Source organism: Podarcis gaigeae, assembly GCF_964106915.1.
Source record: "Podarcis gaigeae genome assembly, chromosome: 7".
NCBI classification, from domain to species: domain Eukaryota; kingdom Metazoa; phylum Chordata; class Lepidosauria; order Squamata; family Lacertidae; genus Podarcis; species Podarcis gaigeae.
In genome coordinates this window covers 67,074,142-67,101,908 of record NC_139683.1, presented here as the reverse complement: position 1 = coordinate 67,101,908, position 27,767 = coordinate 67,074,142, and the positions used below count along the sequence as shown (strand labels likewise).

At 42.1% G+C, this 27,767-nt stretch overlaps 1 protein-coding gene across 3 annotated transcripts in view; it reads right to left on the bottom strand.

The window, feature by feature from the left end:
- BCL2 (BCL2 apoptosis regulator) overlaps positions 1-27,767 on the bottom strand; it is a 134,914-nt gene extending 107,147 nt beyond the window's left edge. Inside the window, exons 1-3 of one of the 3 annotated variants that reach the window (XM_083747444.1) lie at positions 26,953-27,764; positions 25,738-26,632; positions 9,244-9,345 (exon numbers count right to left, since the gene is read on the bottom strand). In XM_083747444.1, the coding sequence (XP_083603570.1) occupies positions 9,340-9,345; positions 25,738-26,298 (567 nt within the window). In that variant the 5' untranslated portion in view covers positions 26,299-26,632; positions 26,953-27,764 and the 3' untranslated portion in view covers positions 9,244-9,339. Of the gene's footprint in view, positions 1-9,243; positions 9,346-25,262; positions 25,345-25,737; positions 26,633-26,952 lie in introns of those variants that run through there. The other 2 variants (XM_083747443.1, XM_083747442.1) reach the window with 2 other exon arrangements.

Here is a 27,767-nt window from a genome sequence, read left to right as displayed (position 1 = left end):
TAAGAAAAGTTTATATGTTTGTCTGTTCAGCAATTTCACAGTAAAAACTTATCAAGTTTAAATCAGTGTTCCATCCATCCAGTTTAAAGCACTTTTAAATCCAATTTATTTCTACTGGAATGTTTTAAGCACATACTTAACTCCCCAGCTAAATCAAACGGGAGTTTAAAAGTGCTTGACTTGGTTGGATTGCGTCCAAATTCATAAACCTTTCTGGTATGAAATGGGGTGCATATTTTTACTGTCTGGAAATCAATATAGAGCTTCAATTTTAAAATAAAAATAGAGAGAGCAACACTATTTGTCTCAGAATAGGGCATGTCCACTAACACTAATGATTCAACCTTGCGCCACCACTCTAAAATGGGGCTATAACCTCTATCCACCAGAGGGCGACAAGAACACACATGATACCTTACTGTCATTGAAACCGTAGTTTGTGCAGTTATACTGCATCAAGAGATTTGTAATTTTCTCAGGTGTGTTTGCTGCTATTTAGAACAAAAGGCTAAGGAGACTAGGACAGAGAATGGCAGTACAAATTGCCTCTCTATCTTGGGAAAGTGCCCTCCAAGGGGTCATTCCTATGCTCTGGGTTCCCCCAGTTTTAGGGTGGCCAGACAAAAAAAGAGGACAGTGGTCCTTCATCTTTAACTGTTGCTTAGTAGGGAAGGAGCCCTGTCATTTTCTCCCCTGATTTGACCATTCTACTATCTATACATTTATTAATTTCACAAAAATTATACACTACTTGATGTAGAAAAACAAACCCGCAAAGTGATTTATGAAAGATAAAACAACAAAATCAAGAAATATGTACAACCCTACTTTTACAACAGTTAGAATGCTAAAACAAATTTAATTTATTCTCATGTGGATTACCAAGGAGTGCCATTTTATAGCTGCCACCTGCTATTTCCCACAATGCCCCCCCCTCCCGAATATGGCATCACTCCAGGGCAATGTGGGAAATTGAAAAGGTAATTCTCCAGACCCAGCTGCCCGTGCAAAGGGAGGGTCTAGGGCAGGCCCTATTTATGAACCCTGCTGGTGTCTGGACCCTGGCCAACATGATGAGAGCAGGCCTGTCTAATTGGGTTGCAAACAGTTAAAGTTTGATGGGGCAGGGTTTGGAGAAAGTTGATTTGTTGATGCTACCTATATTCTCCAGAGAACAGATCTGTGGTTTGTCTCTTCTAGACAAGCACAAACCTTGGTTACAGCTTCTGATTTGCGTGGACAAAACCCATTCCCAGGTAAGCACATATAGGAATGCAGCCGTCTTCTCTGATTGAAATTAGTGGAGCCTAAATATGCTCAGTTTTTGCTAGATTATATGCCCTATTTTAACACAGCTGGAAATTCATTATAAATTCAAATATCTGAGTTCAAATATGATGGCATTACTTAGTGGTGTGAACTGTGATGGGACAGAGACTCTGCTTGCCACAAGGGGGTGGTGGGTTTCACTTGTGTTGCCCCACCTCCAGCCAGAGGAACCTTCAGAAGGGAGTTTCTGCCAGAGGAACAGCTGTGAGGGGTGAAAGACTCTGTGTTGGCCATTAGGCTCATCTCGGACTTCCTCAAGTTGGAATGGACCTATCAAGGGCAACGTGAGTTCCTCCTTAATGGTGCCTGGGTAAGCTACCCAGAGCCAACATCCACCTTACCATCATTGGTAGGCCTTGAAAGCCCCACTGTCACCACCACGGACCACTATGTGTGGACCCCAGTATTTTGGCTGAGCTGGCTTAAGAATGGGCATTGTGTGTATGTGTATTTTAATGAAGTGAATAGAGTGCAAGATTATGAATCATTGGGGTGTGTAGAGTTGGTCTACCAACAGGCCTGGTGCCTGAAGCCAGCTGCCTGTAGAACATGTCCTTGGGGATGCTGCCATTTTCTGTTCGGTGGACATGGCCAAGCCAGCATAGATGTCACTGAGAAAGGAGTGTGAACATGATGGGAATGTGGGCTTGGGAGAGCACATCTTTAAGACTCTCGCCCTGCCATGTGGTGCCCAAAATCTTCCTGAAGCGGCACATATGGAAGGCATTGAGCTGTTGCTCCTGGCAGTTGTGTAAATTGCCCACAACTCACTTCCACAAAGCAGCGTGCTCAATACACAAGTCTGGAGGACCTCCATCTTGGTATTAGACATTCTGGATTATTGTAATGTGTCAGGCGCATTACAGTAAATAGCCATGTCCTTCGATCCATATTCTCTGATTCCAGCAAAGCAAAATAACAAGATGAAGAAGTTTAGGAAAAAGCAAGTAACCAAAGAACACGGCATGTTTTGACAAACAGTATTTCATCCCATGAAGCATCTCAAGATTCTGCCTTTCTGGAATTGTCTGGAATTGCCGCTTCATCTGTTCAGAATAAAAACAATATCCCTTAGTCATTACCAAAATGCCACACCAAAGGATCACTCAACACCCCTTCATTTTTATTCAGATTAAATTTACAAGGAATCTGACTGCTCCTCAAGGCCTTAGATCAAACATCGTCCTCCACAAGGTGCCGCCTTCTTCAGCTGAGAATATCCCAGCATCCAGTCGCAATACAATGAAGGCCTCTCAGAAAAGCTGCCATGGGCACTAACTGAAACATGGCATGGAAAAAAAGGGCTTCCTGTAAACATTGGCAAGAACACACTGTGTCAAATGTGCTCTTTCGGGTAAGACGTTCCAGAGACACGGTTTGTTTCCCCTTCCTCTATCCCTCTTTTGGGACTTGGAACATGCAAAGCTAAGGGGGGGGGGAGACATATATCCTTGTTTAGCTACAGATAGTTAATATTTTTCTTAATTCATCCATTAACATTGAAAAGGAAATTAAAAAGTACCAAGAGTGGGAAAGTAATGGCTTTTAGTCAACATCCCAGGCTGGAAAATAGTTGTCTTTATTGGCAAATGTGCAAACTTTAAGGTCCAGGTTAAGGGCTGCATTAGCAGAAGCCGTTCCTATACAGTTCCAAAATGAGGCCTATGTGCATTTTTAAAAACACATTTCAGTCATCCTGCCATAGAGCTTGACATTAACTGCACTCACAGGTTACCCTTAGGAGGCCACCACTACGGGAATAAGCACAAGGTTTTACTACATAATTATTACAATTTCACTGCCTCAAAATGCACCACTGAGATCTCTTGACTGTTTCTAGTCTGCCTTGTAGTAAGTACCAGTGCCATATACAGCGGTACCTCGGATTAAATACGCTTCACGTTACATACGCTTCAGGTAACAGACTCCGCTAACCCAGAAATAGTACCTCGGGTTAAGAACTTTGCTTCAGGATGAGAACAGAAATCGTGCTCTGGCGGCACGGCGGCAGCAGGAGGCCCCATTAGCTAAAGTGGTGCTTCAGGTTAAGAATAGTTTCAGGTTAAGAACGGACCTCCAGAACGAATTAAGTACTTAACCCCAGGTACCACTGTATATCTAAATTGCTTCAACACATCTGAGCATTTCAATTTCTCTAGGGACTATGCTAAACATGGCATCACTTCTACACTGGGCCCTACATGGCCAGGGCAGAGACTAAACTTGCTGAAATTTTAATGTACACTGGTACCTCGGTTTAAGAACAGCTCTGTTTACGAACTATTTGGTTTATGAACTCCACAAAATTAGAAGCAAGTGTCCCAGTTTGCAAACTTTACCTCGGTTTAAGAACGGAAGCTGAACGGTGGAAGGGCACCAGCGGTGGGAGGCCTCATTAGGGAAAGCGTGCCTCGGTTTAAGAACGGTTTCGGTTTAAGAACGGACTTCCGGAACGGATTAAGTTCGTAAACCGAGGTACCACTGTAGTTTGAATTCTCTTCTATGTTCCAGAAGGAAACCCCGCTGTGTCCTGTAACCTCATTCAGGAATTCTGAAGTGAGAGGAAATGTCCTTGCTGACAAATCGCCAGGACCCCCTGATCTAGAAGTAGCTGCAGATAAACAGGATCTTAATGGACATGTAAGTTAAGTGTCCTAGGTAAGTGATGGGGATGTGCATTTGAATGCACACTGAACAATGCAGAAACTGCATTTTCCTTTCTCAGGTGTGCATTTCAAAGCATATCTGAAATGCCCTTCTGATTTCTGCCCATGCTGAAAATTCAATAAACGGTATGTACCAAAACAAACAAAAAAACCCCGCACAAAAATAAATTCATGAAAAAAATATTAAAACAATGATAGAAAATACAACACTCAGACTCAATTAAGCAAAGACCAGCAGAATATCCAGTGAAAAATTCAACTGGAATTCCCTTTCCCCTCCCTTTTAAAAAAGCCCTTTGCTATTTAATTGGTGCCTGAAAGCTCATGGGGGTGATATTTTCCTTGGAGCTTTGACACAGTACAGCAAGTGATGTACTTGCATACTGCATTCGTCTGCCTGCATGCATGTATCTCCTTATTTGGGTCAGGCAGCATGATATTACCATGTTCTGAACTGATAGTGGAACCTGATCCTGGACTAATATGTGGTGTGTATCCTAACCAGGTCATACTCAGAGTAGGCCCACTGAAACCAATTGACAAGTTAGTCATGACTAGTTTAAGTCAACGGCTCTACTTCCTTGGCCACAATCCCATAGCTTCCTAGCCTCCAGCCCTCCCTGTCAACTTCATTCCTGGCCACGGCACTCAGCCAATTGTCTCTAGGCTTTGCATGAGGTTTTTTAAAGCTTTCCCTCTGCTCATGTCCCTGTTCTTGATGTACAGCTCAGTCCATATAAATTCTATTGTGCTTTATTCATTTTGATTCTAATTGGCTGCTTATCTTCCTATCTATGGCAAGACTGGGCAAAATAATATGGCATGCACAGTTGGCGGTAATTATCATTGCATTTTAACTACAGTACATCCATTAACAGCCCAAGCCATAATATGATCCGCTGTTGCAAATTCAATAAAATAAACAAATTCCTGGAGGACTGGATTCTTATTTGGCCCCTAACGTTAGCACAATAAACATATACATGATTGGGAAAGACAACTCAAATTAATGTTGTAGTCCAAGCTTACTGAACTGAATTTAACCTGAGTTCCACCCCAGCAAAATGCAAAAATGGAACAATAAATTTTGCAGCTTGTTTGTTTTTAAATCCTGTTGAAACTGACTGGAGAGGATATTTCACTTGGCTTCTCATTAAGATCAAATTAATTCACTGTTTGAAAGTCATTCCAGGCCTAATCCAGAATCCCTTGGAGAGTAGAGAAAGGTTCACATTGATTTAGTGGGCTATGAACTAAGCTACCAAGAAACAACTTCTTACAGGAAAAACTAAAATCCATAGCTTATGGCCTGCCATAATCTGTACAACCAGTCCTTCATGTAGTTTGTTTTGCATTCACATTCAAAACTGTTTTAAATGGAAAAGCACCTTGCCCATTTTGCTGGGTCACTGGCTGCAGGGGGGGGGGGGGGGAGGACGACTTCCAGAACACTTTTATTTGAGCATACTTCTCTCTTGGCTATGAACAGTTGCAGTTTTGGTCTTCTGAATCCCTTATCCTCGGACTTTATTATATAGCCGCTTACCTTATGGACCAGGAGATTGCATACATTTCTTCTATATTTGTGACAAACTGACCAAAAGCAAACAAACCAACCAAACGCATGCGCCTAAACAAATGGGAGTTTTGTCACAAGCGGAAGCAAAAAGGTGAAGCACTGGAAGACCAACTGAAGATCAGCTACGCATTTTACCTACTCCTGGCTCCATCTCTCTAATCTATTTTTATAGGCAAGTGCAAGGGTTGTAGAGTACCACGTACTTTAAAAACAGTAAGCGATATGGTAAGAATGCCATAGAAAGCATTAAAAGCACAGGAGCAACAGCCAGGAAAATCAGTACAATCCAGCAGAACTATAAAAGCAATATGAAAACGAGCTGTAAAAAATGCTGCGAAGGACTGGACAACTAAAAACACCAAATAAAGACATCAACACCAAAGAAACCAAAATAGACATCAGAGTTGGTGACAGGTGAGCTTCTCTAGGGAGGACATTTGAGATGTGAAGTGATACAATAACTGGACCTCTCCTCCCAATCATCATCTGCCCCAGTCTAAGTGGTGGAAGGATCCATAGGAGAACCTCCTGTGGGAAAGGACTGGAGCTCAGAGGCAGAGTGACTGCTTCGGATGCAGAATGTCCTGAGTTCAATTCTTGGCATGCTCAGGCATGGCTGGGAGAGACCTGTCTGGTTGGTAGTTCTATGGATGGTCTTTGTTAAAAACCCATGTTAGTATCTAGAAGGTCAATGCTCTGAATATAATCTATTGCCTCTGAAGATAATGGGAGTATTTGACACTTGATGATCCCACAATTTCAGTTAAGTTATCTGATTCACATCCTAGTAGCAGGCTAATTTAGAACCAGAGTATCCGATTTCAATTCCCAAACATGTTGTCAGGTGCAACCTGTAGTCAGGTTGGAACAACAATTTGAAATGTGCTGGCCCAAGGCATGAGACCCCAACATTTTAAAAGTTGCATTCACACAGTATACTGGTGCCTGTTGGATCAAAAATCACCAAAGACTTGGTTTGGTGGTGCCATTTCGAAATGAGGAATGCAAGATTTAGAACTAGGTCTGTTACTGGCTAGAGCCAACATGAAATTGTTTAAAAAGTAACATAGGTTAATCAGGGCTATGAAGCTCAATTCAATAAACAGGTGAATTAACCGATTAAAACACTTTTAAATTAACTACAGCATACCTCTGACAGGCAGCAGATTTAAAAAAGAAATATGAAACTAATGATGAAACTAATGATAAAAACCTGCAGTGGCAAGCAACATCTTAAAAGCAATCTAAAACCAAGAATTCCCACACATCTTGTTTCAGAAATATTGATTTACACATGCAGCTTTAAAAATAGAAAGATCTATGGACTTAAACTCATATATGGAATGGATTAGAACTTCTTTTGAGTCCCAGTTTTAAGACTATCTGTTGTCTTACTGTTTTATACCTAATAATAATGATTGTAACATGGTCAACACTGGTCAACCAGCCACCTTGCTTTCTTATGCCAAGTGATCTGTGTTTTGGTATTCCCTCTGATAAATATTTCATTGTTGATAACAGAGGGGTTCTCCAGATGTTACTGGATTACACCTCTCATCATTCCTTCTCATTGGCCATTCCAGTGTTAGAAACTCAGGTATATCAGCTAGGCACCAAATGGTTCCTTAAACCAGGGTTACAGTTGCCAAAATGGAATGCCTCGTTGCCATTTTGGAGCCAGATTGCTGGAAAGTTGTATTTTTCAATACAACCCTTTTAGTTCCTGAGTTTCATTCTGATTGTACAGACAAAATATAACAAAATATAACTATAGGATGTGTTGCTAGTGTGTGAAAACAGTCAAGTTGCAAGGATCTCCCAGGCATGCACCTCCAGAAGGTGGAGGCGTCAGGCGCCATCCTGGCAATTGAGCATCTTCACTTGGTCACAAGTGGCCGATAGGTGCAAAATGTGCCTGGCATATTTTGAACGCTGGGCCATTCTGGCTGGGACAGATGGGACTTGTAGTCTCCAACATCTGGAGGGCACTGTGTTGGTGACCACAATGGGCACCCTGTGTAGAGCCAGTGAGATGGACAGAAATATAGGTACTCCTGAGAAATAATTAGATGTTGTCCAAAAAGAGTTTTTTAGACTGTGTATGCTATTTTCTCATGGTATCAAAACTCTCTAAACTAAGACCATGGCATGCATATTGAACAACAGCTGTAGGTGAAACAGAAGTCTTAACATGACTTCTAGGAAATGATCAAATTAATCTCTAAGGGAAAGGAGTTCCACAGCTATGCAACAGAAGCAGCAGGAACAAAAAATAATGTTCTTTCCTGTTCATACTTGGCAGGTTACACAAGAGGTCATTTTTCCCTGACTCTAAGGATATAATGGGACATAAAGGAAAAAGCAGAAACAACAAGAGGAGGAGGAGAAGCAGAAGTTCGGATCAAAGCATTAAACCCTATGATGAAAACACAACACAATATAAATACAATCCCATCAGATAAAACTGTGTAATTAAAAATTGAGATGCAGAAAGTGATAATAAGGAAATCACTGAATAAAGTGGAGATAGGCAAGGGACGCGGGTGGTGCTGTGGGTTAAACCACAGAGCCTAGGACTTGCCGATCAGAAGGCTGCAACAAGGTGAGCTCCCATTTTTCGGTCCCAGCTCCTGCCAACCTAGCAGTTCGAAAGCACGTCAAAGTGCAAGTAGATAAATAGGTACCGCTCCGTCGGGAAGGTAAACAGCGTTTCCGTGCGCTGCTCTGGTTCGCCAGAAGCGGCTTAGTCATGCTGGCCACATGACCCGGAAGCTGTACGCCGGCTCCCTCAGCCAATAAAGCGAGATGAGCACCACAACCCCAGAGTCGGTCACGACTGGACCTAATGGTCAGGGGTCCCTTTACCTTTACCTTTAGCACAGCCTCTGAGAAAAAAAAATATGGGACATGGTTTATCAAATCAGGAGGAAGGTTTCACACAGGCTTTTCCAGGGCTAAACTCAACAGCTGATGTGCCAAGATTCAGGTACAAGCAAAAGTGGCCTGCACCTTTGCTTTCTGCCACCTTGAAGTCTATGACTTGAGAAGATCAGCGCATCCTGCTTTTCTCATCTGAAAGCAGTGGGTGGGGACAGTACTGTTTGCAAAGAGAGAAAAAACACCCAACACTATAATGAAAACCCATGAGGCATGTAACAGCTTACTTGCAGATGTTTCAAACCTTAAGTCTTGATGGTTTAAAATGTGTCTAGGTTTCCCTTCACAATTTAATTTCCTGGCAAATGTTTAAACTCACTTTCGACCTGCATGTCAAACATTGCAGGCATCCTGCTACAAATGATTTTATGGAAATAGCACACTTTTATATGCCAATTCTGACCAAAATTAAACCAGGCAAAATGGAAATAATTCTGCTGGATTGGTGGGGATTACACGTGGTGCCTTTGTTTACGAACAGAGCTGCAGGATAAAAATAGACATCAGAATATTGTGAACAACATGTCATTGGGCCTCTATGCACAGTGGAAAGAACATGAAGGGTGTGTCTAAAATAAGAAAACAGCCTCTTTTAGAGGTAAAACAAAAAATATCCCCCAACTTTAAACAAATGACAGCCTGCTTGAGATGGTATTTGCACACACAACCCAAAAAACTTCAAGATAGTTCAGCAATTCAATCTATTCATGTTTACAGTTTATTGCTCTGCTCAGTAGGATAAAACAAATTGTTCTGTTGCTTTTCTATTCCCAGTTCGCACAGTTCATCCTTCATGAATATTAAAGGATGATTTCTTTGATCCATACTTTAAATCTGAAATGCAAATCACCAAGTGCTTGCTTGTAATTTATCATATGATAAGCTCTGAACTTTGCAATACATTTCTATTATCAATAATCAAGTCAAGAAGCAACATAACACAGAACCACCCAAGTTCTATAACCTAAAAGCTAGGAAACCCACAAAAACAGCAGAATAAAAATGGTAAATGGTCATGGGTAAAAAGATTACTGCTTTGCAGAGGGTTGGACTAGATGACCCTTGTGGTCCCTTCCAGCTCTATGATTCTGTGAGTCTGTGAAAAAGCACATCAAAGCATGGGTGCCATCCCTAAGAAGGCCCTTCCTTTCACTCTAGCAGTTGCCTTTATAGCAAGTAGAAACAATGAAGGAATGCATGAAGTCATTCCCAGGTTCTAAAACTGTCCAAAGCGTGAGCATTTTATGGGACAAACAGAAATACTGAGACATGTTCATGGAAAAAATATTTCAAGCAGAAAGACAAGAGTTCAAAAAACCAGATTAAGGAAAATTTCTGTAACCACAATTTTTACTTATACTTGCTTTTGGGGCCTTACATGCATTCATTAAACAGTCTTAAATATTGAATGGGCTCTTGAAAGAACTATTCTTATGAATCTCAAAACCTCTGGAGGAGAATTGAGGCACAGTTATGCAGTATTTAAAATACATACCACCAGCATGAAAATGCAGTTTAACTGTTTATAAGCTTATAAATCCATGCAATTCTTTCCTCAATTATACTTTTATTCATCCTTTACATAAAAGCACAGTTCTATCTAATGGTCATATAAAATCCCCCATCACTGTAAAACTGTAGAGACACTGACTGAATAGGAGGAAGAAGGGGTGAGTGGGAATAAGAATTAGCAGGGTCTAGCTAACACGGAATTCACCATAACATGGGATTCCTTTATATATTCAGTCCCTGACATGGCACAGTTTTCCCATGCAATGGTACTACTTTGAATTATCTATACCTGCTTTGGTTTGAAATAAACTCTACATCAAACACATGAACCTCAGGAGAAGCATTACCATGACAAAAAGGTTTAATGTGGAGGACCCTTTTGATTGGGTTACTGCAAGAGAAGACCGTACCACATTCAAACAAATCAATGACCTTACAGAGTTAAAAAAAAACCAAAACCAACAACCAAAGGCAAAGCCATCCATGAAAAGTGAGCAAATAGAATTCAATTCTAGCACCTTAAGTATAGACCCAAAGCACCAGCAGCAATACAGTGCAATAGCAGAAAAGGGTAATGAAACCAATACACCTTTACATTGACCATGGCAACTGGGCTTAAAGTTGAGAGCACCCTAACTACAATGGTACCTCGGGTTACAGACACTTCAGGTTACGCGATTTCGGGTCGCACACCACACAGAACCCGGAAGTACCGGAACAGATTACTTCTGGGTTTCAGTGCTCGTGCATGCGCAGAAGTGCTAAATCGTGCTTTGCGCATAAGGGCCAAATCGCGAACCACGCGTGCACAGACGCAGCGCTGCGGTTTGCAAACGGTGTGGGTTGCGAACATGCCTCCCACACAGATCACGTTCACAACCCGAGGTTCCACTGTATTAGCATTCACCAACATCTGGCTGATATATCTTTCTGTAGGCTGGACACCAGCCTACAGAAAGTACAGTGGTACCCCGGGTTACAGATGCTTCAGGTTACAGACTCCGCTAACCCAGAAATAGTACCTCGGGTTAAGAACTTTGCTTCAGGATGGGAACAGAAATCGCGCGGCGGCGGCGGGAGGCTCCATTAGCTAAATTGGTGATTCAGGTTAAGAATGGAGGTCCGTTCTTAACCTGAAACTGTTCTTAACCTGAAGCACCACTTTAGCTAATGGGGCCTCCCACTGCTTCACGATTTCTGTTCTCATCCTGAAGCAAAGTTCTTAACCCGAGGTACTATTTCTGGGTTAGCGGAGTCTGTAACCTGAAGCGTCTGTAACCTGAAGGTTCTGTAACCCGAGGTACCACTGTACTGTTTTTTTAGACAGTACATTTATGTGCTCAGTAACCCTTCATCTGACACCTCGTGAGTATGTGGTTGCCCTCGCGCATCATTTGTGGCAGGCTTACAATTTGAGGGCCAGTTTGTTTTTGCTTGCTTGTTTTATCGTTCCTGTCCTTTCTTTTTCTATCAGATCACAAAAACAATTCCTAGAAGAAAATCTCTGCACTTTTCTTCTTGGACACAGAAATGTACATTTATCACAATTATTTTTTAAAAAAAGAATAATGTTTTTCTGCTGGAAGCGGGAACTGTGACCCAAAAGTATTACTGTGAGTGGGTGGGATGACACTTGGAAAACCCGTAGATACATAAAGATAAATAGCATCTGTTTTGACATGTTCCTGCCTTGTTTGCACCACAGAGCAGTGGAGGAAAGTCATATGGATCTATCTCATGATCATGAAGTATGGGTGAAGGGTCATCAGCTGATTATTAAGGACAAGGGGGAAGACAACAAGCACAGTTAAGTCTGGAACATAAAATGGCTAGGATACAGACTTTGCTTCTGCCAGCAAGAATATCTCCTCTGGGGATGCTTCTGCCAGTGGAAGGGGCACTTTTTCCAATCACCCCTGCCCTCCCTGCAGCCCTGGCTTCACCAGCCACACTGTTCCAGAGGATTAGGAGGCTATCCAGAACTGTATGGGAATGATGCTAGAGGCTGCAAGGGAGAAAGGAATCAGCAAAACTCTGCTGGATTGAAAACCTTCTGTAGATAGTAGGAGTCTTTTCATACGCCGGCAGTGAAGTCTATATCCAGCCCAAAGAAAGCAGCAATCTGAGTTATTCTATTAAAATCCCACAAGCAAATAATTACCAATAATTTTCTGGAGGAGGTATGTGTCTTCCCCCCTCCCTGAGCTCTAGGGAATCCAAGCTATCCATTCAAGAGACAACAAACAATGCGACTTTTGCAATGCAACTACGTACACCACAGGCCAATCCGTCCAAAATACTATTACTGTATATTCTCTCTTGATTGCTTTTCAGTATCACTAGCCTTAATTCTCATTGGGTGAGGTGCATTATGTAGTCATGTTTTAAAGTCTTCTCTGCAGTGGCACCATGTTTGTGAAATGGCCTCCCCTTGAAAACCCAGCTGGTGCCAACATTATCATTTGCTTGCCCAGGCAATTCAAATTTTAGTTGGTAAGGAGGCAACCCTATGGCAAGATGGGATGAACATCTAAGGATAAAGGGGATCTCCAGTTCAGCCAGCTGACTCCCAGCTAAGCCAGGGTTAAGTCCCTAACCCCACATCAGCCGAATATATGCTGGTGCAATTTGTTCAGCTAAGCTCAGCCTTATGCTGGCGGAGTCAAGGCCAGTGTAAGTCCTAAAGGGGGGCATTCTGGGGGTGCAGTTGGGCAGGACTACAGAGGGAGAACTTGGGCTGCATCCTAAGCTTGTTCAGCTCAGTCACACCACCTGGAAACCTGGTAGGATACTACAGTATTTTTAATGCCAGGCTTAGGTACAACAGCAGCAGCAGCCCCACAGCTGAATGGGGTTTGGATCTGGTACACTTTATGCTGGCTTAATTTATACCGTCTTGTTTTACTCCAGCTTCTTTTGTTCCCTTACTGTTCTGTGGCAGCTGTTACATTTGTTTGATGAAGGGTTTAGCATTTTTATTACTGTGCATTATACGATTTTTGTTTTATTTTATGCATTATATAGATGAAGGGCAGGCGATAAATTTTTCAAAGAAATGACAACATATTCTAATATAGTGTTATTGATGGTTAAGTAACTTGAGGTCCTTCTTCCTTTGCATATTATTCCATTTCCAGTGTTAAGGTCAGCGACAGATTCCTATTTAAGCAAAACAACGATCCATTCAAATACCATGAGCAGCTTTCCTCACTTGTAAAAGTGATCAGGCGTCGAAAAGTTGGCAGTACCGGGTTTTGCTTTTCATTCCAGAAGCTCAGAAACGTTGTTGCCTTGGTTTCATTCAGTCTAATTCTCAGGCTGCCTTTTTTTACCCATCAGACTCTTTAAGCTGCCAGATTGCAAACCAGCAAAACATAAAAAGTAGGAAGTAATCAGAGTCGCTGCTTTCCATCTTTGTTTCATTCCATGAGCAGAATTTTTTACCCACTCACAACACAGCTGCATCCAAAGTTGACAATTAGAAGAAAAAATGCAGAACACAACAGCTGGCGATGTTCCCTTCCACTTTTTCACTGTGTCACTATGGTATGGATTAATTTAAAGAAGTTAAAAGTTTAGTAGTGGCGTTCACATGCTACATTCTGCGTTTAGTCAGCCCTGTAGCTAAAGGACAGTCCACTCCACCACCACTGTCCCATAGCTCATCCTTGGTCATCCTGATGCCATCCAGTTGCTTTGGACAAGAACTCCTTTCGGCATGGGCTAGCCGGGATTGACCCGAGTTGTAGCCCAAAACATCTGGACTGCTTTGATTATTTAATTTCCACATTTAAAAACATTTCTAAGTGGCTGACAAGTGACTGAAGCAACAACAGACATCACTTAAAACAAAATATTACAAAAATACACAGTTACATTTACAAATGTTACGCTAATACAAAGTTACTAAAATATAGCCATCAGTATCGATTCATTTCCTTTCCTGACACACCCTGCATCTCAGCCTCTGGGTTCTTAAGTCTCTAACTCTGGACTTGCTTTTTACAGGCAGACCCAAGTTGAATAGCGCTTCCTCGGGCTGCCAACAGATGTGTCTCATTCAGCTGCTCTCTCCACATCCAGTTTCAGGTACAGCAGGTTTGTGAGGTTTCCCAGGCAGTCCAGAGGATGGAGAAAGGCTCCCCCTCCACACACAGCTCTTTCTTCACCATCTATCTTCCTCCTCTAGCTCCTATACCCAGTAGGTATAGGGTTGTAGCCTTAAGCACTTAATGATCCACTGATTTCTTATATTCCCTAAGGCAGAGGTTTTCCATCTGTGTGCCCTAGCACCCTTGGGTGATTGGGTCAGACGTGACTGGTCAGGAGGAGGGCTCTCCTTCTCTCTCTCTTCTCTTCACGTCAACTATCTTACCTGCATATCTGCAAATCTTTCTCTCTTTATCTGTCTGTCTCTTTTCTCTGGCCTGACCTGAGTCCTGCTCTTCCTCCTGCTGCTTGCACTTACACAAATGCCAAAAACTGCACCTGAAAAGGGGTGGTTGTGGGCCAGAATGGGGGGGGGGGCAAAGCAAAGTGGGGCCAGTACAGAACAAGGGAATCCCTGCTTAAATGTGTCCTGTAATGGAACCCCAGTGTAAATGGCTCCCACACGGTCAAGGACACCAGCGTGGACTCAAAAAGGTTAGAATAAATTAAATTAAGTTAAAATGGAGAAGTAAATTAAGGATTTGCTGAGCCAATAATTTAAATTGGAATACAAGAAGGGGAGGTGTGAGGAGGTCTGAGAAACAAGTTAAAAGAAAATAAGTATTTGAACTTTCAGGTGTTTTTAATTGTTTTTATTTTTAAGTTTTGGATTTTTGTATATTTTTTTTTTGTTTATTTTTGTCTTTGTTGTTATATGTGTTGTTCTTTTTTGAAAATGCTAATAAATATTCATTTTTTTTAAAAAAAAAAAAGGTTGAAAACCACTGCCCTAAGGTAAGAACTGCATGTTAAACTATCAAACACGTTTCCCAAAGGCATGTATTTTGCTTAACAAAAAAATGAAGGAGAGGAGGGAATCTCAAGGGGGAAATCAGTTAGAAGGATCTGCAGGGGAGATCAGCAAGCTTCCAATTACATTACTGCTGCCATGAGTGCTGGAAGAAAGACCTGTTCCCTGCTGCAAAGCCCATTTCCACATCTCCTAGGGGCGAGGCTCAGACTCACTTTGAACAGCTAAAAGAGGCTCCTGAGAGGCCACTGGGACATTGCTGGAATAACTCTTAAGGTAAAGGTAAAGGTAAAGGGACCCCTGACCATTAGGTCCAGTCGTGGCTGACTCTGGGGTTGCGGCGCTCATCTCGCTTTATTGGCCAAGGGAGCCGGCGTACAGCTTCTGGGTCATGTGGCCAGCATGACTAAGCCACTTCTGGCGAACCAGAGCAGCACACGGAAACGCCGTTTACCTTCCCACCAGAGCGGTACTTATTTATCTACTTGCACTGACATGTTTTCGAACTGCTAGGTTGGCAGGATAGAATAACTCTTAGGTTGGGGCAATTGGCTAAAATGTTTTAAATGGTTCTAATTTTAGTTCCTCTATTTTGTTTTTGTCCAGTTGGTGTTGGTTAAATGTTTAGTTAGACTGGTTGTTGTTCTTGTTTTCTATTGATCTATTGGTTTGTTGATTGTATAGGCTATTTTGTTTTTTAATGCTTGATGTTTTGTTGTGTTTTTATATAAGCTGTAAGCTGCCCAGAGTGGCTGGGGAAACCCAGCCAGATGGGCGGGATATAAATTAAAACAACAACAACAACAATTATTATTGTTGTTGTTGTTGTTGTTGTTGTTGTTGTTATTATTATTATACATTGCCAGTTTCCTCACACCAAGCTCTTTCTGGTCTCAAAGCCTGGTTAGGGGGAAACAATTTTTAAAAAACCAGCCCTCTGTGGAAGCCAATTCCTAGGGAGATTTAATATTACAAGGGGTAAGAATGCGTTTGCTTTGTAATACGTAATTCTGCGCTCAGGTGCAACTAGATTTCCTTGCATCATAGACTATAACTACACACTGCAAACCTTTTTATTTAAAATTTAGTAATTGTCACACTGGGTATCCTGTTAGACTGGTTAACTGTTAGTTACTCTATATAAACTTCTTCTGAGTCATCACCCATCCATAGGGCTCAAAGCAGATAACAAGAACAAAGATTTAAATATTGTACCACACTCGTTGAGATACATTTGATGTAAAATCCAGAGTTCCTGTAGTTTGTAATTTGTTTAAAAAGAAAAAGAAAAAATGTTTGAATAATAGCAATTGTGTTTTGAGGGTTGGGGTAAACTCAGAAAGTGCTTCTCTTTCCTGACTTTGACGTAAAGGTTTTCAACATATTAAAGGGACCACACACAAACTGACAACTTGGCTATGTCACGATCAGTAAAACCCCCAAAATTTTGGTTTCCAATTGCAATGTTTCTGCCATCAACATAAAGACAATTATGAGAAAGATTGTCAACAGAAAGTCATTTGGTACATATTACTGCATAAGAAAGGCAGCTGAAAAACTTAAAAACTGTTCCCCATGTCAGCTATGTGTTAGTCAAATGCGTTATTTCTCTATGACCATTTATCTATGACTTACATTGTATGTTATTGCCCTGTAATGCGACTAGCCTTTGAAGATGTTCTGAATCAGGGTTGAAAAACTCTCCCCGCCCCTTAAGATCTAATGGCAGTACGATTGTTTTCAAGGGAGCAACTAGTTTAGGAAAGGTCTTTATGGCATGTGCATCTCCCCTGAGAGTAATTTCACCTCCCAAATTACACCCACAAAGGGGGAATGTAGCAGGGAGGGAGTAAGCTTTGATCAGAAACTGACAGTAAATAAATTTCTCATGTGAATAGCTTGGCTGAAATTGTTTCGGCCTTCACTGTTTGATTATTAACAATTCTGAGCAGGCAGATTTCTAAACATTTGTTTTTTAGAGTTGTCAGAGCGGCAGCCTGAAAACTCTTTTCCCCTTCAAGGCTGCCGACATGGCCACTGAGGCGTTGGGTGGGAGGCAGGACTCGGCTGCCGCTGTTAAGCCAGAAGCTATGGAAGAGGAAGGCCCCAAGTCCTCACTGGACAGCACTGAGAGGCAGATAGGGATGGAGGAGAAATCTGTTTAAAATGGATTCATATATAAAGGTCGGCACGTCCAACATGATCAGGCTTTGAATACATCAGACTGCCTCTTTCACTGAGCACCTTGCTTATGTCTGAGGTGGGGTGTGAAAATCTATGCAAAATTGTATGCAAAAAATACAAACTTTATGCATACCTAAGAGCCAAGTCCCATACTTTCTGCAGCATAATTTTATTAGTATACATGTGTGTTAGTATTTTTATACAGGTTTTATACACTGTTGTATGCACCTGTTTATATGCTGGTTATTTTAGGAAACCCTAAAGGGAATGCATGTATAATATGAAACATGCATGATGTTGGCATCCATCGGTCTCGAGAGACAATGGAATGTGCCTCTGGGGGTGAAAATTAGTATAATTCTCCTCATCCTGAGCCACTCATCCCAGAGGATCTCACCATAGGATTGTCCCCTTAGTGGAGAGTAGGAAAAATTATATCATTGCTCTAGTCTAAAGCTCTAGTCTATCTATTGCTCCATTCGTGGACATCAGTTAAATATTATTTGTCTCACAGGTACACCTACATTACAAATGTAAACTATTGTCCATATGAGATTCCTAAGAGAAAAGCTAGTTTCTGGAGACTGCTGAAAATGTTTTTTATCCTTAGCCCATTGGGGGAGTTATAATAGTTAAAACAGAACTGAAACTGTTTTAAAATATATAGTGTATACACAGCCAGTCTTTTACAGCTAGATTAATGTATACAACTGCAGAAACCTGAATCAATCTTAAGAGTCACGACTTTGGTAGTCTATTCAGCTAGTACTGCATGCTTAAATGTTTTTAACTAATACTGAAGCATTTGCCAATGGACTAGAGTAGATATGAGCTGAAACAAGTATTTCAAATAATTCAAATCACCTAGCTTTGATCCAGAGATATGTGTACTGTCTGCACACTACTTTCTGCATGCTGCCTTATAGATCTAGTCTCTGAAACTTTTGGCATTTAAAAAACAACCCCTGAACTCTTCAGATTCAGTGAAAATGAAGTTGTCTTGAACCATAGGTTGGATTCTGACTAACAGTGAAATCCTATACATGTCCATTCAGAAGTAAGTCTAGACTCCCAAGCGAGGTTAGGATCACAGTCAAATAATTAATTCAACTTGGAAAAGTTGTCAAACTGTGTACACTCTCAGGAACAGAGTTCTAAAAATCAAATTGTTAATGAAATCAAAGGACAAATCCCTAATCCATCAACAACATCATTCTGCACTTGCCAAGTATTCCAATATGCTATTCCTGTTGTGAAGATTTACAACATCACGCACCTCCATCTGTCATATTGTTATACACGGAATGAAAAACACTGTCCCCAAACTGCCCTCAGAAATATGTGTGCTGTGTTGCCAGTAAGCTCAACTCCCTTCTAATGGATACAGTACTTATTACTGTTTGGCCACAGACCTCCAGAACCAGCATTTGCTGCATGGAGATATGAAGTGAAGCATAAACTTTCTTTCCCCATTTGTCTGAGAAAAGGAGGATATGTAGAACAGTTCAGGTCCCAGCTTGCAGAAAACAAAAGGAGGAATTTGTCGCTCAGGTTCAGTTTTTGTTTGGTAAATGCCTACAAATAATTAGCAGACACTTCATGCCCGGGTGGCTAGATGCTCTTTAACCAAGCTCCTCTGTCCACTTTTCCTCTTCTTAAATAATCTACCTGAAAACAAGTATTTGCTTTCAAGAGTCACTTGCATTAAGCTGGAATCAGTTGTTTTGAAACAGAATGCATACCCTTGTTCCCATTGCAAACAAAACACTTTCTTCTTCAGTAAGAAAGGTTCATTGTCTGGTCAAATACACCAGAATGAACCCACTATAAGCAATGTGTTTTCCAACCACTGAGATGAATTCAAGAAAAACAACAACAACATTCATGCCTTTTGAAACAAGACCTCAGGCCTAAGTCTCCTCTGCTGTATGCCAGTGTTAGGCCTATTACAGTCCTAATCATACCTGACAGTTATCTTTAGAACCTTATACAATTCACCTCTGAAAGAAAACCTGATAATAATAAACAATAATAATATCATTCTGCTATTTTTGTACTGCTTTCGTTTTCCTATTACATTTAGTAGCTCACCTTGAGATACCCAGAAGGTGATTAATAAATAATGATAAGAGGAAGATAACGCTGCAAAAGGTATTTTCTTGAATTGTTAAAACACTTTCAAAGGCATTGCAGGACTGCCCAACTTCAGATACAGGGTTCAAATGAAGAGTGTATTAAAATATATATTCAAGTCTTTAAACTCAGCAGTCCCACACACAATTGTGTGCAATTATCTAGCTACAATCTAAGATGGGGAAAAAAGAAGAGGGGGAACTGATGTTACGGCTGCCATTTCTGAAGGCTTTCTGGTACTCTGTGACCACTGACATTTAGGAGACTGGAACTGCGTGCGTCAGTGACTAGAAAGCACAACAGAAAGTTGGAGAGCACATTAGGCAGTCTGTCAACTGGAACAAAAAGAGAACTACAGTTTAGTAACAGCGGAATAAAAGCATGTAAAAACAGGCCAAACATAAAAGTCAGCAGGATCAGCGTATGACTCTAAAAGGCACTTTTCCATCAGAGAGATTCTCTCCCTCCCCCCCGCCCCCCACACACCCATGAGCACATCCTAGCACGGCCGTTGCTTATAAAAATGCATGTCTTTGTTAAAAGCCTGATTCCCTTTGATCAGAATGAGCCGGCTTTCCCCAACACGGTGCCCTCCAGATGTTTTTTGGACCACAAAATGTGTCAGCCAGAATAGACAGCTGGAGATGAAAAGCTGGGATTGACTGCCACCAGCCTTAAAAGCTCCACACTGGTAGAGAGTTTGCTACTGCGCCCAGTTCTATATAAAGCCCTACACAGCCAGGGAAGGGGAGCAAATGTTTGAATGGAGTACATCTCCATTACCTGCTGACCCGTGGAAGAGGATCTGCTTGTAGTTCCATTGACAGCTGCAGTTTACTGTCTGGCAGAGCAGGTCCCTTTTCTACTATGGCTGGACCTCCCCACCGGATGTGGAACTCCCTCCCAGTGGAGAGGTACCTGTCCTCGACATTATCTAAGTTAAAACACATTACTGTTTTTTTCCTTCAAGGCTTTGGAGATGGCCAGTTTAAGAATTGGGCTTCCCCACCCCGCTCCCAGTCTGCAGCTTATGGTATCTATTGGTTCTATGCCTTTTGCGTGATATTGCTGTGGTGTCAATAAATTGTTAATATCAATAAACTGTTTGCATGCTGCTGCCCTGGGAACCTTTGGCAAAGGTTATGAATAATATATAAATACAGTGGTACCTCAGGTTACAGACACTTCAGGTTACAGACTCCACTGACCCAGAAATAGTACCGCGGGTTAAGAACTTTGCTTCAGGATGAGAACAGAAATCGTGCTCCGGCGGCGTGGCAGCAGAGGGAGGCCCCATTAGCTAAAGTGGTACCTCAGATTAAGAACAGTTTCAGGTTAAGAACGTACCTCCAGAACTAATTAAGTTGTTAACCCGAGGTACCACTGTAATACAACTCGCATCAGCTGCAGCCACCATGGCAAATGATCAGGGATCATGGGAGTTGTTGTCCAAGACATGTGAAACAGACTGGGGAAAAAGCCAAACCATGCAGAATGACCCACCTAGAGAGGTTACAAAGATAGGTGTACAGTATTCTACTCTATTCTTTTATTCATTTAATTTCTATATTGCCCTTCATCCAAGGATCACAGGGCGGTTTACAATATAAAAACACCAAAAAATGCACAACATAGTAACATAAAAAATTACAATAATTTCTATATAGAGTTGCAGCACTGTCTGCAGAAGGAAGCATTTCAATAGCTTTCCAATGAGTTTTGGAGGTGCTGAAAGGTCACCTTGAAAGAAATGGCACTATCATCAGGAAACAAAAGATGCAGGGCCAGTTGTGGATCCAGGCTGCAGGTGTCCAAAACTTCTAGCTGCTGTGGATCTACACTATAGTGGTACCTTCGTTGTCAAACTTATTCAATTCTGGGAGTCCGTTCGACTCCCGGAACCATTTGAAAAACCAAGGTGCGGCTTCTGATGGGCTGCGAGAGCTTCCTTGCACTCAATCGGAAGCCGCAGATGTTGCGTCGGACATTCGGCTTCCAAAAAACCTTCGCAAACCGGTATACTCATTTCCAGGTTTGTGGCATTTGGGAGCCGATTTGTTCAGGAGCCAAGCTGTTCGAGAACCAAGGTACCACTGTACTATCTTCAAGTGGTTTACTAGTCACACTTTCTTCCCAGGAAACCTTGGAAGCAGTGATGTGTGATTTCTGGAAAACTTCTGAATTGGATTTTTTTACCCACCGTACATAAATGTATAGGAAATCTTCTGGTGTTCTGGAGAATAATCTAATTTAGCAAGTGGAAGCTGCCAGACTTTTCTTAAACCATACATTGTTCCTAACAAAACATTAAAAACTGAAAATTTTCTATGGAAAAGCCCCACATCACTGTTAGGAAACTGCAGTTCGAAAGGATCTTTAACATTCTTCACCAACCTATTTTTTTTTTGGGGGGGGGGGAACCTTACCTAAATTCCTGTAGATGTATCTCCTCAACATGCCAAAATTCTGTTCCAAAGACAGAATAGATGGTGGCTCTGGACACAGTATAAATGTTGGCTTTGTTGCCTAACTTATTCCACCAAGTTGTTGCTTGGTAATAGAACTTTGCATTCACCAAAGTGCTACAGAAAGCAAACAAGTGGTGACTCCACCAAAATCTGTAGAGGGCTTCTATTCAGTCTTCCAGCCAATCCATTCCATCCCCTGTTCCAGGTTTTACACACAGACACCCCAACAGTTGGCCAACAGTTGTCTTTGGGCTTCTTCCCACCTGAGTTGTTTTAAGTTTGCAAGCCTTAGGGGTTCCTGCAAACCAGCTGGCATTGTCTTCTTGTGCATGGATGATGCCATTTAAGGAGAAGTTAAAGAACTGAGATGACTATAAGTAGATAAAAAAGATACCCCAATGAGATCTGAAACCAATACAAATAACCAACACTGTCTTGTGGGTTTCCCACAGGAATCTGGCTTGTCGCTGTGTGAAAAGTGATGGACTCGACATGCCTTTTGTTTGATTTGGCAGGGCTGTTTGCTCACTAAAAGGTAAAGGGACCCCTGACCATTAGGTCCAGTAGTGGCCGATTCTGGGGTTGTGGCGCTCATCTTGCTTTACTGGCCGGGGGAGCCGGCGTACAGCTTCCGGGTCATGTGGCCAGCATGACGAAGCCGCTTCTGGTGAACCAGAGCAGCACACGGAAACACCGTTTACCTTCCCGCCAGAGCGGTACCTATTTATCTACTTGCACTTTGACGTGCTTTCGAACTGCTAGGTTGGCAGGAGCTGGGACCGAACAACGGGAGCTCACCCCGCTGCGGGGATTCGAACCGCCGACCTTCTGATCGGCAAGTCCTAAGTTCTGTGGTTTAACCCACACTGAAACCTAAGTAAAGTATTAGGTACTGAGCATGCAGGTATCTTCTAGCTAATATCTTCCAGCTAAGAAATGTTCCGAAGACTATGCCATGCATGCAGGCAAAAACAAGGGAGTCCCCCGCCCCCATGTAACAGGCTACTAATACAAATGTAGACTTGTCACTTAACTGCATAAATATGCTTAAATGTATTTCTCTGTCGGTTTTAAGGTTACTCCCCCCCCCCCTTTGGAACACCTCAAACCCTTAAGAAGAGCCACATGCTGGGCTCTGAAGAGCAGCACTCTGAGAGTTGCCGACATGCCGTATACTCAAGCATCTCCACACTTCAGTTGCAGAGGAAAGTGCATTCCAAGAAAAATACAAGTTTGCCCAAAGGTAATCACCTTTCAGATCAAGTCAGGTTCCTAATTCATGAACAGCTTGTCTGCTTTCATCACTTCAAAAGAAAGTCATTCTTTATTATAAGCATATTTGGGGGTAGGGGGAGGTGGTAGACACTGGAAATTAAAACGAAACTGTCCGGTTGGGAAACGTACATTTACTGAATACAGGGAAAGCTACATATTAGTGCCTTGCAGTCCATATTAAATTTCTACTGTGATTTATGTCTTGTTTGCAAGAGCAATACTGCGGTATTATAACTGGCATGCAAATCATTTGTGTTCTCGTGTGCCACCCAGAAAGTGAGTCACATGTTTCTCTTTCCTCTGGTGAATAATAACCAGTTTGGGGTGGAAGGAAGAATAAAAAGAAGAACTGCTCTCTAGGAGAAAAACACTTCCAAAATATAGAGTTGAGGCATACTAAGTATAGCAGTTCTGGATACGTTTAATTTAAAGGATGTTCTTTGCTCCAGAATACATCGAGCTTCCTTGAATAAAGGGAGTTTATTTTGAAAAAAAGGCATTTATTTCAAAACTAGGGCACAGTCCAACATGCATATATGTGTATCACTTGATTACTGTGCATCTGATGGCTGGCAGCTAAATGTGCAAACCAGAGAGAATTGTGTTTGAGGTGATGTGAGGAGACAGGGAAGTTTCCTCTGTGGTGGCCTCTTCACACATAAGAGTCACCACTTGATGTGGCAGAGCACATACATGCATCCTGATCCTAAATATGTGCACCAGCTTGTCTACCTGCAAATACATGGAACATCTCTAAAGAATGTGCATCCCATTAAGAGCTGTGAAGTTGCACTGAAGGCAATGTCCATCTGTTTGCCCTAAGTTCTGCTAAGAGGTACAAAATATGGTACAGTATTAGGTTGCTGGCACTGAAACAATCTATTGAGGTAAAAACTAAGGTGGCGCATCCATTAGCAACAAAAGGTGGAGAGAAGATGTTGTGCAGGTCCACAAGAAAAAACAGCAGAGATTAAAAAATGGATTTTCCTTCCTTTCCAAATACTTTGGTGTGAAGGCAGCCTTGTGAGTAATATGGAAGCTTACTACTCTCTACACAGTTGGATGAATAAAATAGGTCAATGTTAGGTTCTACTCTGTTTTAAAATGATTTATATTTATTTTTTATAATAATAGGAGACATTTGCAAAGCATATATCTTTGTCTCTCTCAACAACAGAAAATGGGGGTATATACTATTAACATGGCTTGACTTTTTATGAAGCGCAAGTTCATAAACAAGGTAAGCCCACCCTTTGGTCTCAGTCTCATACACAAACGTTACCCTTCCTTTACCTCTGTGTTTCTAGTTTTACTTTGTCTACAACTCCATTGTTTCTGCCTTGATGACACCTCACTAGTGTCTGCAGCCCAACCCACCAGTTGAGAATCACTGGTTTAATCTAATGATGCAAAAAGATGAGACATACTGGTTAACTAATTCATAAAACAATTATGTGCAAAGAGATGCTTATTCAAGACGGAAAAGCATTAGGGTACATTGTTAAAGACAGGTGAAAAGACAGCATATGATCTTCATATGGCAGAGTTCACCGTTCCAGAACACTTCCACTTTCTCTGCCATCACTAATTTCTATACGCAGATTTCAATTTCTTTAAGAACCACACTCAATCACAACAAAAGTCCTACACTTTCCAAGAACTGGTCGTGAAAGAAAACCTATTTGCAGATTTCCTAAAAGGTATTCATTTCTTCTTTCCCCTTCAAAGAACTCTAGAGAAGTTTTTTAGAAGAAAATAAACAAAAAGCTTATTTCGTTATATCAGATGCTATAAATATATATGTAAATATATCTGCTTTCCTTCTTGTAAAAACTTTATCCATCAATACAAGTGTCACCTGATTAACCTGATTGTGCAGCATATGCAAAGACATCCATGTAGAATTTCATTTTTCTCCCAAAGAGAAAGATAAACAGAAACAATGGAAGTGTTGTGAGGGGTTCCTGCAAGGGTTGTGGCGCACATGCAAACAAACACACACACACACACACACACACACACACACACTTGTGCAAGCCATGGTCTAAAATAAACAAGGTGCAGATAATGAGAGTTCTACTGTGCTATGTAGTCATAATACAGTTTCAGTAGCATTTTTCCTCTTCAAGCACAACCAAGAAATAGGCCACACATGACGTGAATTAGCTTCCCCCTCATCATTAGTTTTCCTCTCTCATGCTTAAACTGTGACCTCATTTTACCAGCAAATTTCACACAACCTATGAATGACATCAGCGATTAAACCTTGATTGAAACAAGATGGGGAGTTCTCACTGTAACCTGAGAGAGAAAAGTGCAACACGGTCACTGACAGGCTACAGAGATTTATGGGAACTTTATCACTGCTGAAACACCTCAGTTTTTAAACATCTACTTTCAACACGGCAACTGACTTTTAAAGTCTGGCGCACTGGAGATAGGAATGATACAGCGTAGGTCCTCTTCTATCGAACACCTGGCAGGTCTATGGTAAGCGGTTATCACATTTTGGACCAGGACAAGCAAATTGCCAGAAACAATTAAGTACTGGAGTCCGTGAATTCTACTGGTGCTTGGAAAACAGCTAGCCAGGCAAGCTAGCTTTGACCCCCATTGCAAGCGCATAGGTAAGGTGTAATATTGAAATAGTGGAAACGAACGCATTTGATAATGGAAACACAGAGAAAAACATACCCAGCCTCCATTGTCTTGGATCCAGTTCTCCAGGTGCCTGTTCAGGTAGTCAGTCATCCACACTGTGATATTGTCCACAAGGGGCGACATCTCCCGGCTGACGCTCTCCACGCACATCATGCCACCAAACTCAAAGAACGCCACAATCCTCCCCCAGTTCACCCCGTCTCGGAAGAGCTCTTCGACAACTGCCGCAAAGCGAGCTCTGGCAGTGACCGGGGTCAAGTGCAGCTGTCCAGACATCTGAGCAAAATCCCTCCTGTAACGCCGCGAAAACTCATCCCCGGCTTGACGTAAAGTCGCGTGGACAACCTGTGGCACAGGATGCGGTCCGCCAGCCGGGGCGACGTTACTTACAGGCAGCTCGGAAGGACGAGATGCCAGCCTAGCAAGGTTAGGGAAGGTCTCTGCAGCAGCAGGATCTGGAGGAGGAGGAGAAGGAAGGTCTTCTCTGTCTTCACTGGCAACCCAGTCATATCCTTTCTGCGACAGCTTGTAATGGATGTACGTCTGCACTATCTCTCTTGTGTCGTAACCTCTTATCCCAGTCTGAGCCATCATTTATAGCAAGGAGTAGGGGAAAGGAGGGAAAAAATATATGCAGAAGCGGATGGAGTGTCCCCCCTCCCGCCCCCCAAAAATAAAGCAGCCAGTAATAGTAAGTGCCAGTGTTTATATATAATCCAGTTGTTCTATTCTATGCAGTTCCATTGGTTGAGCTATGGGGGAGTCCTCAGGGTCTCAAAGGTATTTCCGCCTTCCCAGTGTTTCCCTCCTCAGTTTGCGATGCACGGTGGAAACTAGATTTAAAATGCAGCCAGTACTGTATTCCACGTGTAATATTTATTATGAAGCGTATTTGCAGAGACGTTCCGTCCTCTGTGTTGAAATGCATCTGAAATAAGAAAATCAGATGCTTATTCAAAGTCAGGTGCATTTCCACACACACACCCCTCCTACATGCTGCTATAGACTAGGACATGAATGAAGGAGACTGCTGGGCACACATTCCAAACAAAAAAAACCCCTCCTGACATCCAATATGTGATTTACTAAAGCAGAGCAACCTCTAATGCAAATTCATGCAAAGCACATTCAACTAAAGACCCTCAACCAGTGCTTAAAGGGAACCAACCACCACCACCATGAAATGAAATAAAGTTACCCAAAGCAAATTGCCTGTGGGAAAAAAACAAACAAAAAAAAACCACTTACTTGAAATAAATCTACTTTTCTGTCAAGTTTCCTTGCAGGGAAAATAAATAAATAAATCCAAACAGTCGCAGGTCCTCTACAAAAATGAAATGCAGTAGTTTCTTTGATGATTCCTCCCAAAAAGTGGGGTGGGGTGGGGGAGAAAAAGAATAAGGGAAGAGTGTGGAATATCTTCAGATACCGTTGAGTTGCTATGATTTCCAGAAAGACTCACAAGGCTCCCGTTTGAATGACATTTCCAAAGCTATGCCCCAAGTCTCAGCAATCCCTGCCGCTGAACTTCAGGAAAAGCCCCAGGACGAAAACGAGGAAATTTATGAAAAGCATCATAAAAAAACCCTCATGTTTAAATCCCTGCTGTTTAGATTTCTTTAAAAAATAATTTTAAAAAATGTTTCATTCAGACGCGGATCTCCCTCCACTTAGATGCCACACACGCGCGCGCGCAAATCTGGAATGAACCACCTTTTCTACTGCTAAACTCCGGATGGGGAGAGGAAAATACAGTACCCCCCACCATTAAAAAAACAGCACAGGTTTTTTTGTGTTGCGCGCGTGTGTGTAATATATAGGGAGAGGAGGAAGAGATCCCAGGAGGCAAAGGGGCGTGTCTCAGAGGTATTAATTGGTCCTGGCCGCCACCCCCCCACCCCACCCCCCACCGCCCTTGCTACCCCAGGCAGCCGCGCAATGCTTCCCAGTCACGAGGCGCCTCCTCCTTCTCCAACCCGGGCTGCAGATTGGATGCGCTGGCTGAGCTGCGTTCGGCTCGGCGCTCCGGCGGCTGTTGGGGAGGTCCCGGGGGCAGGGGAAGC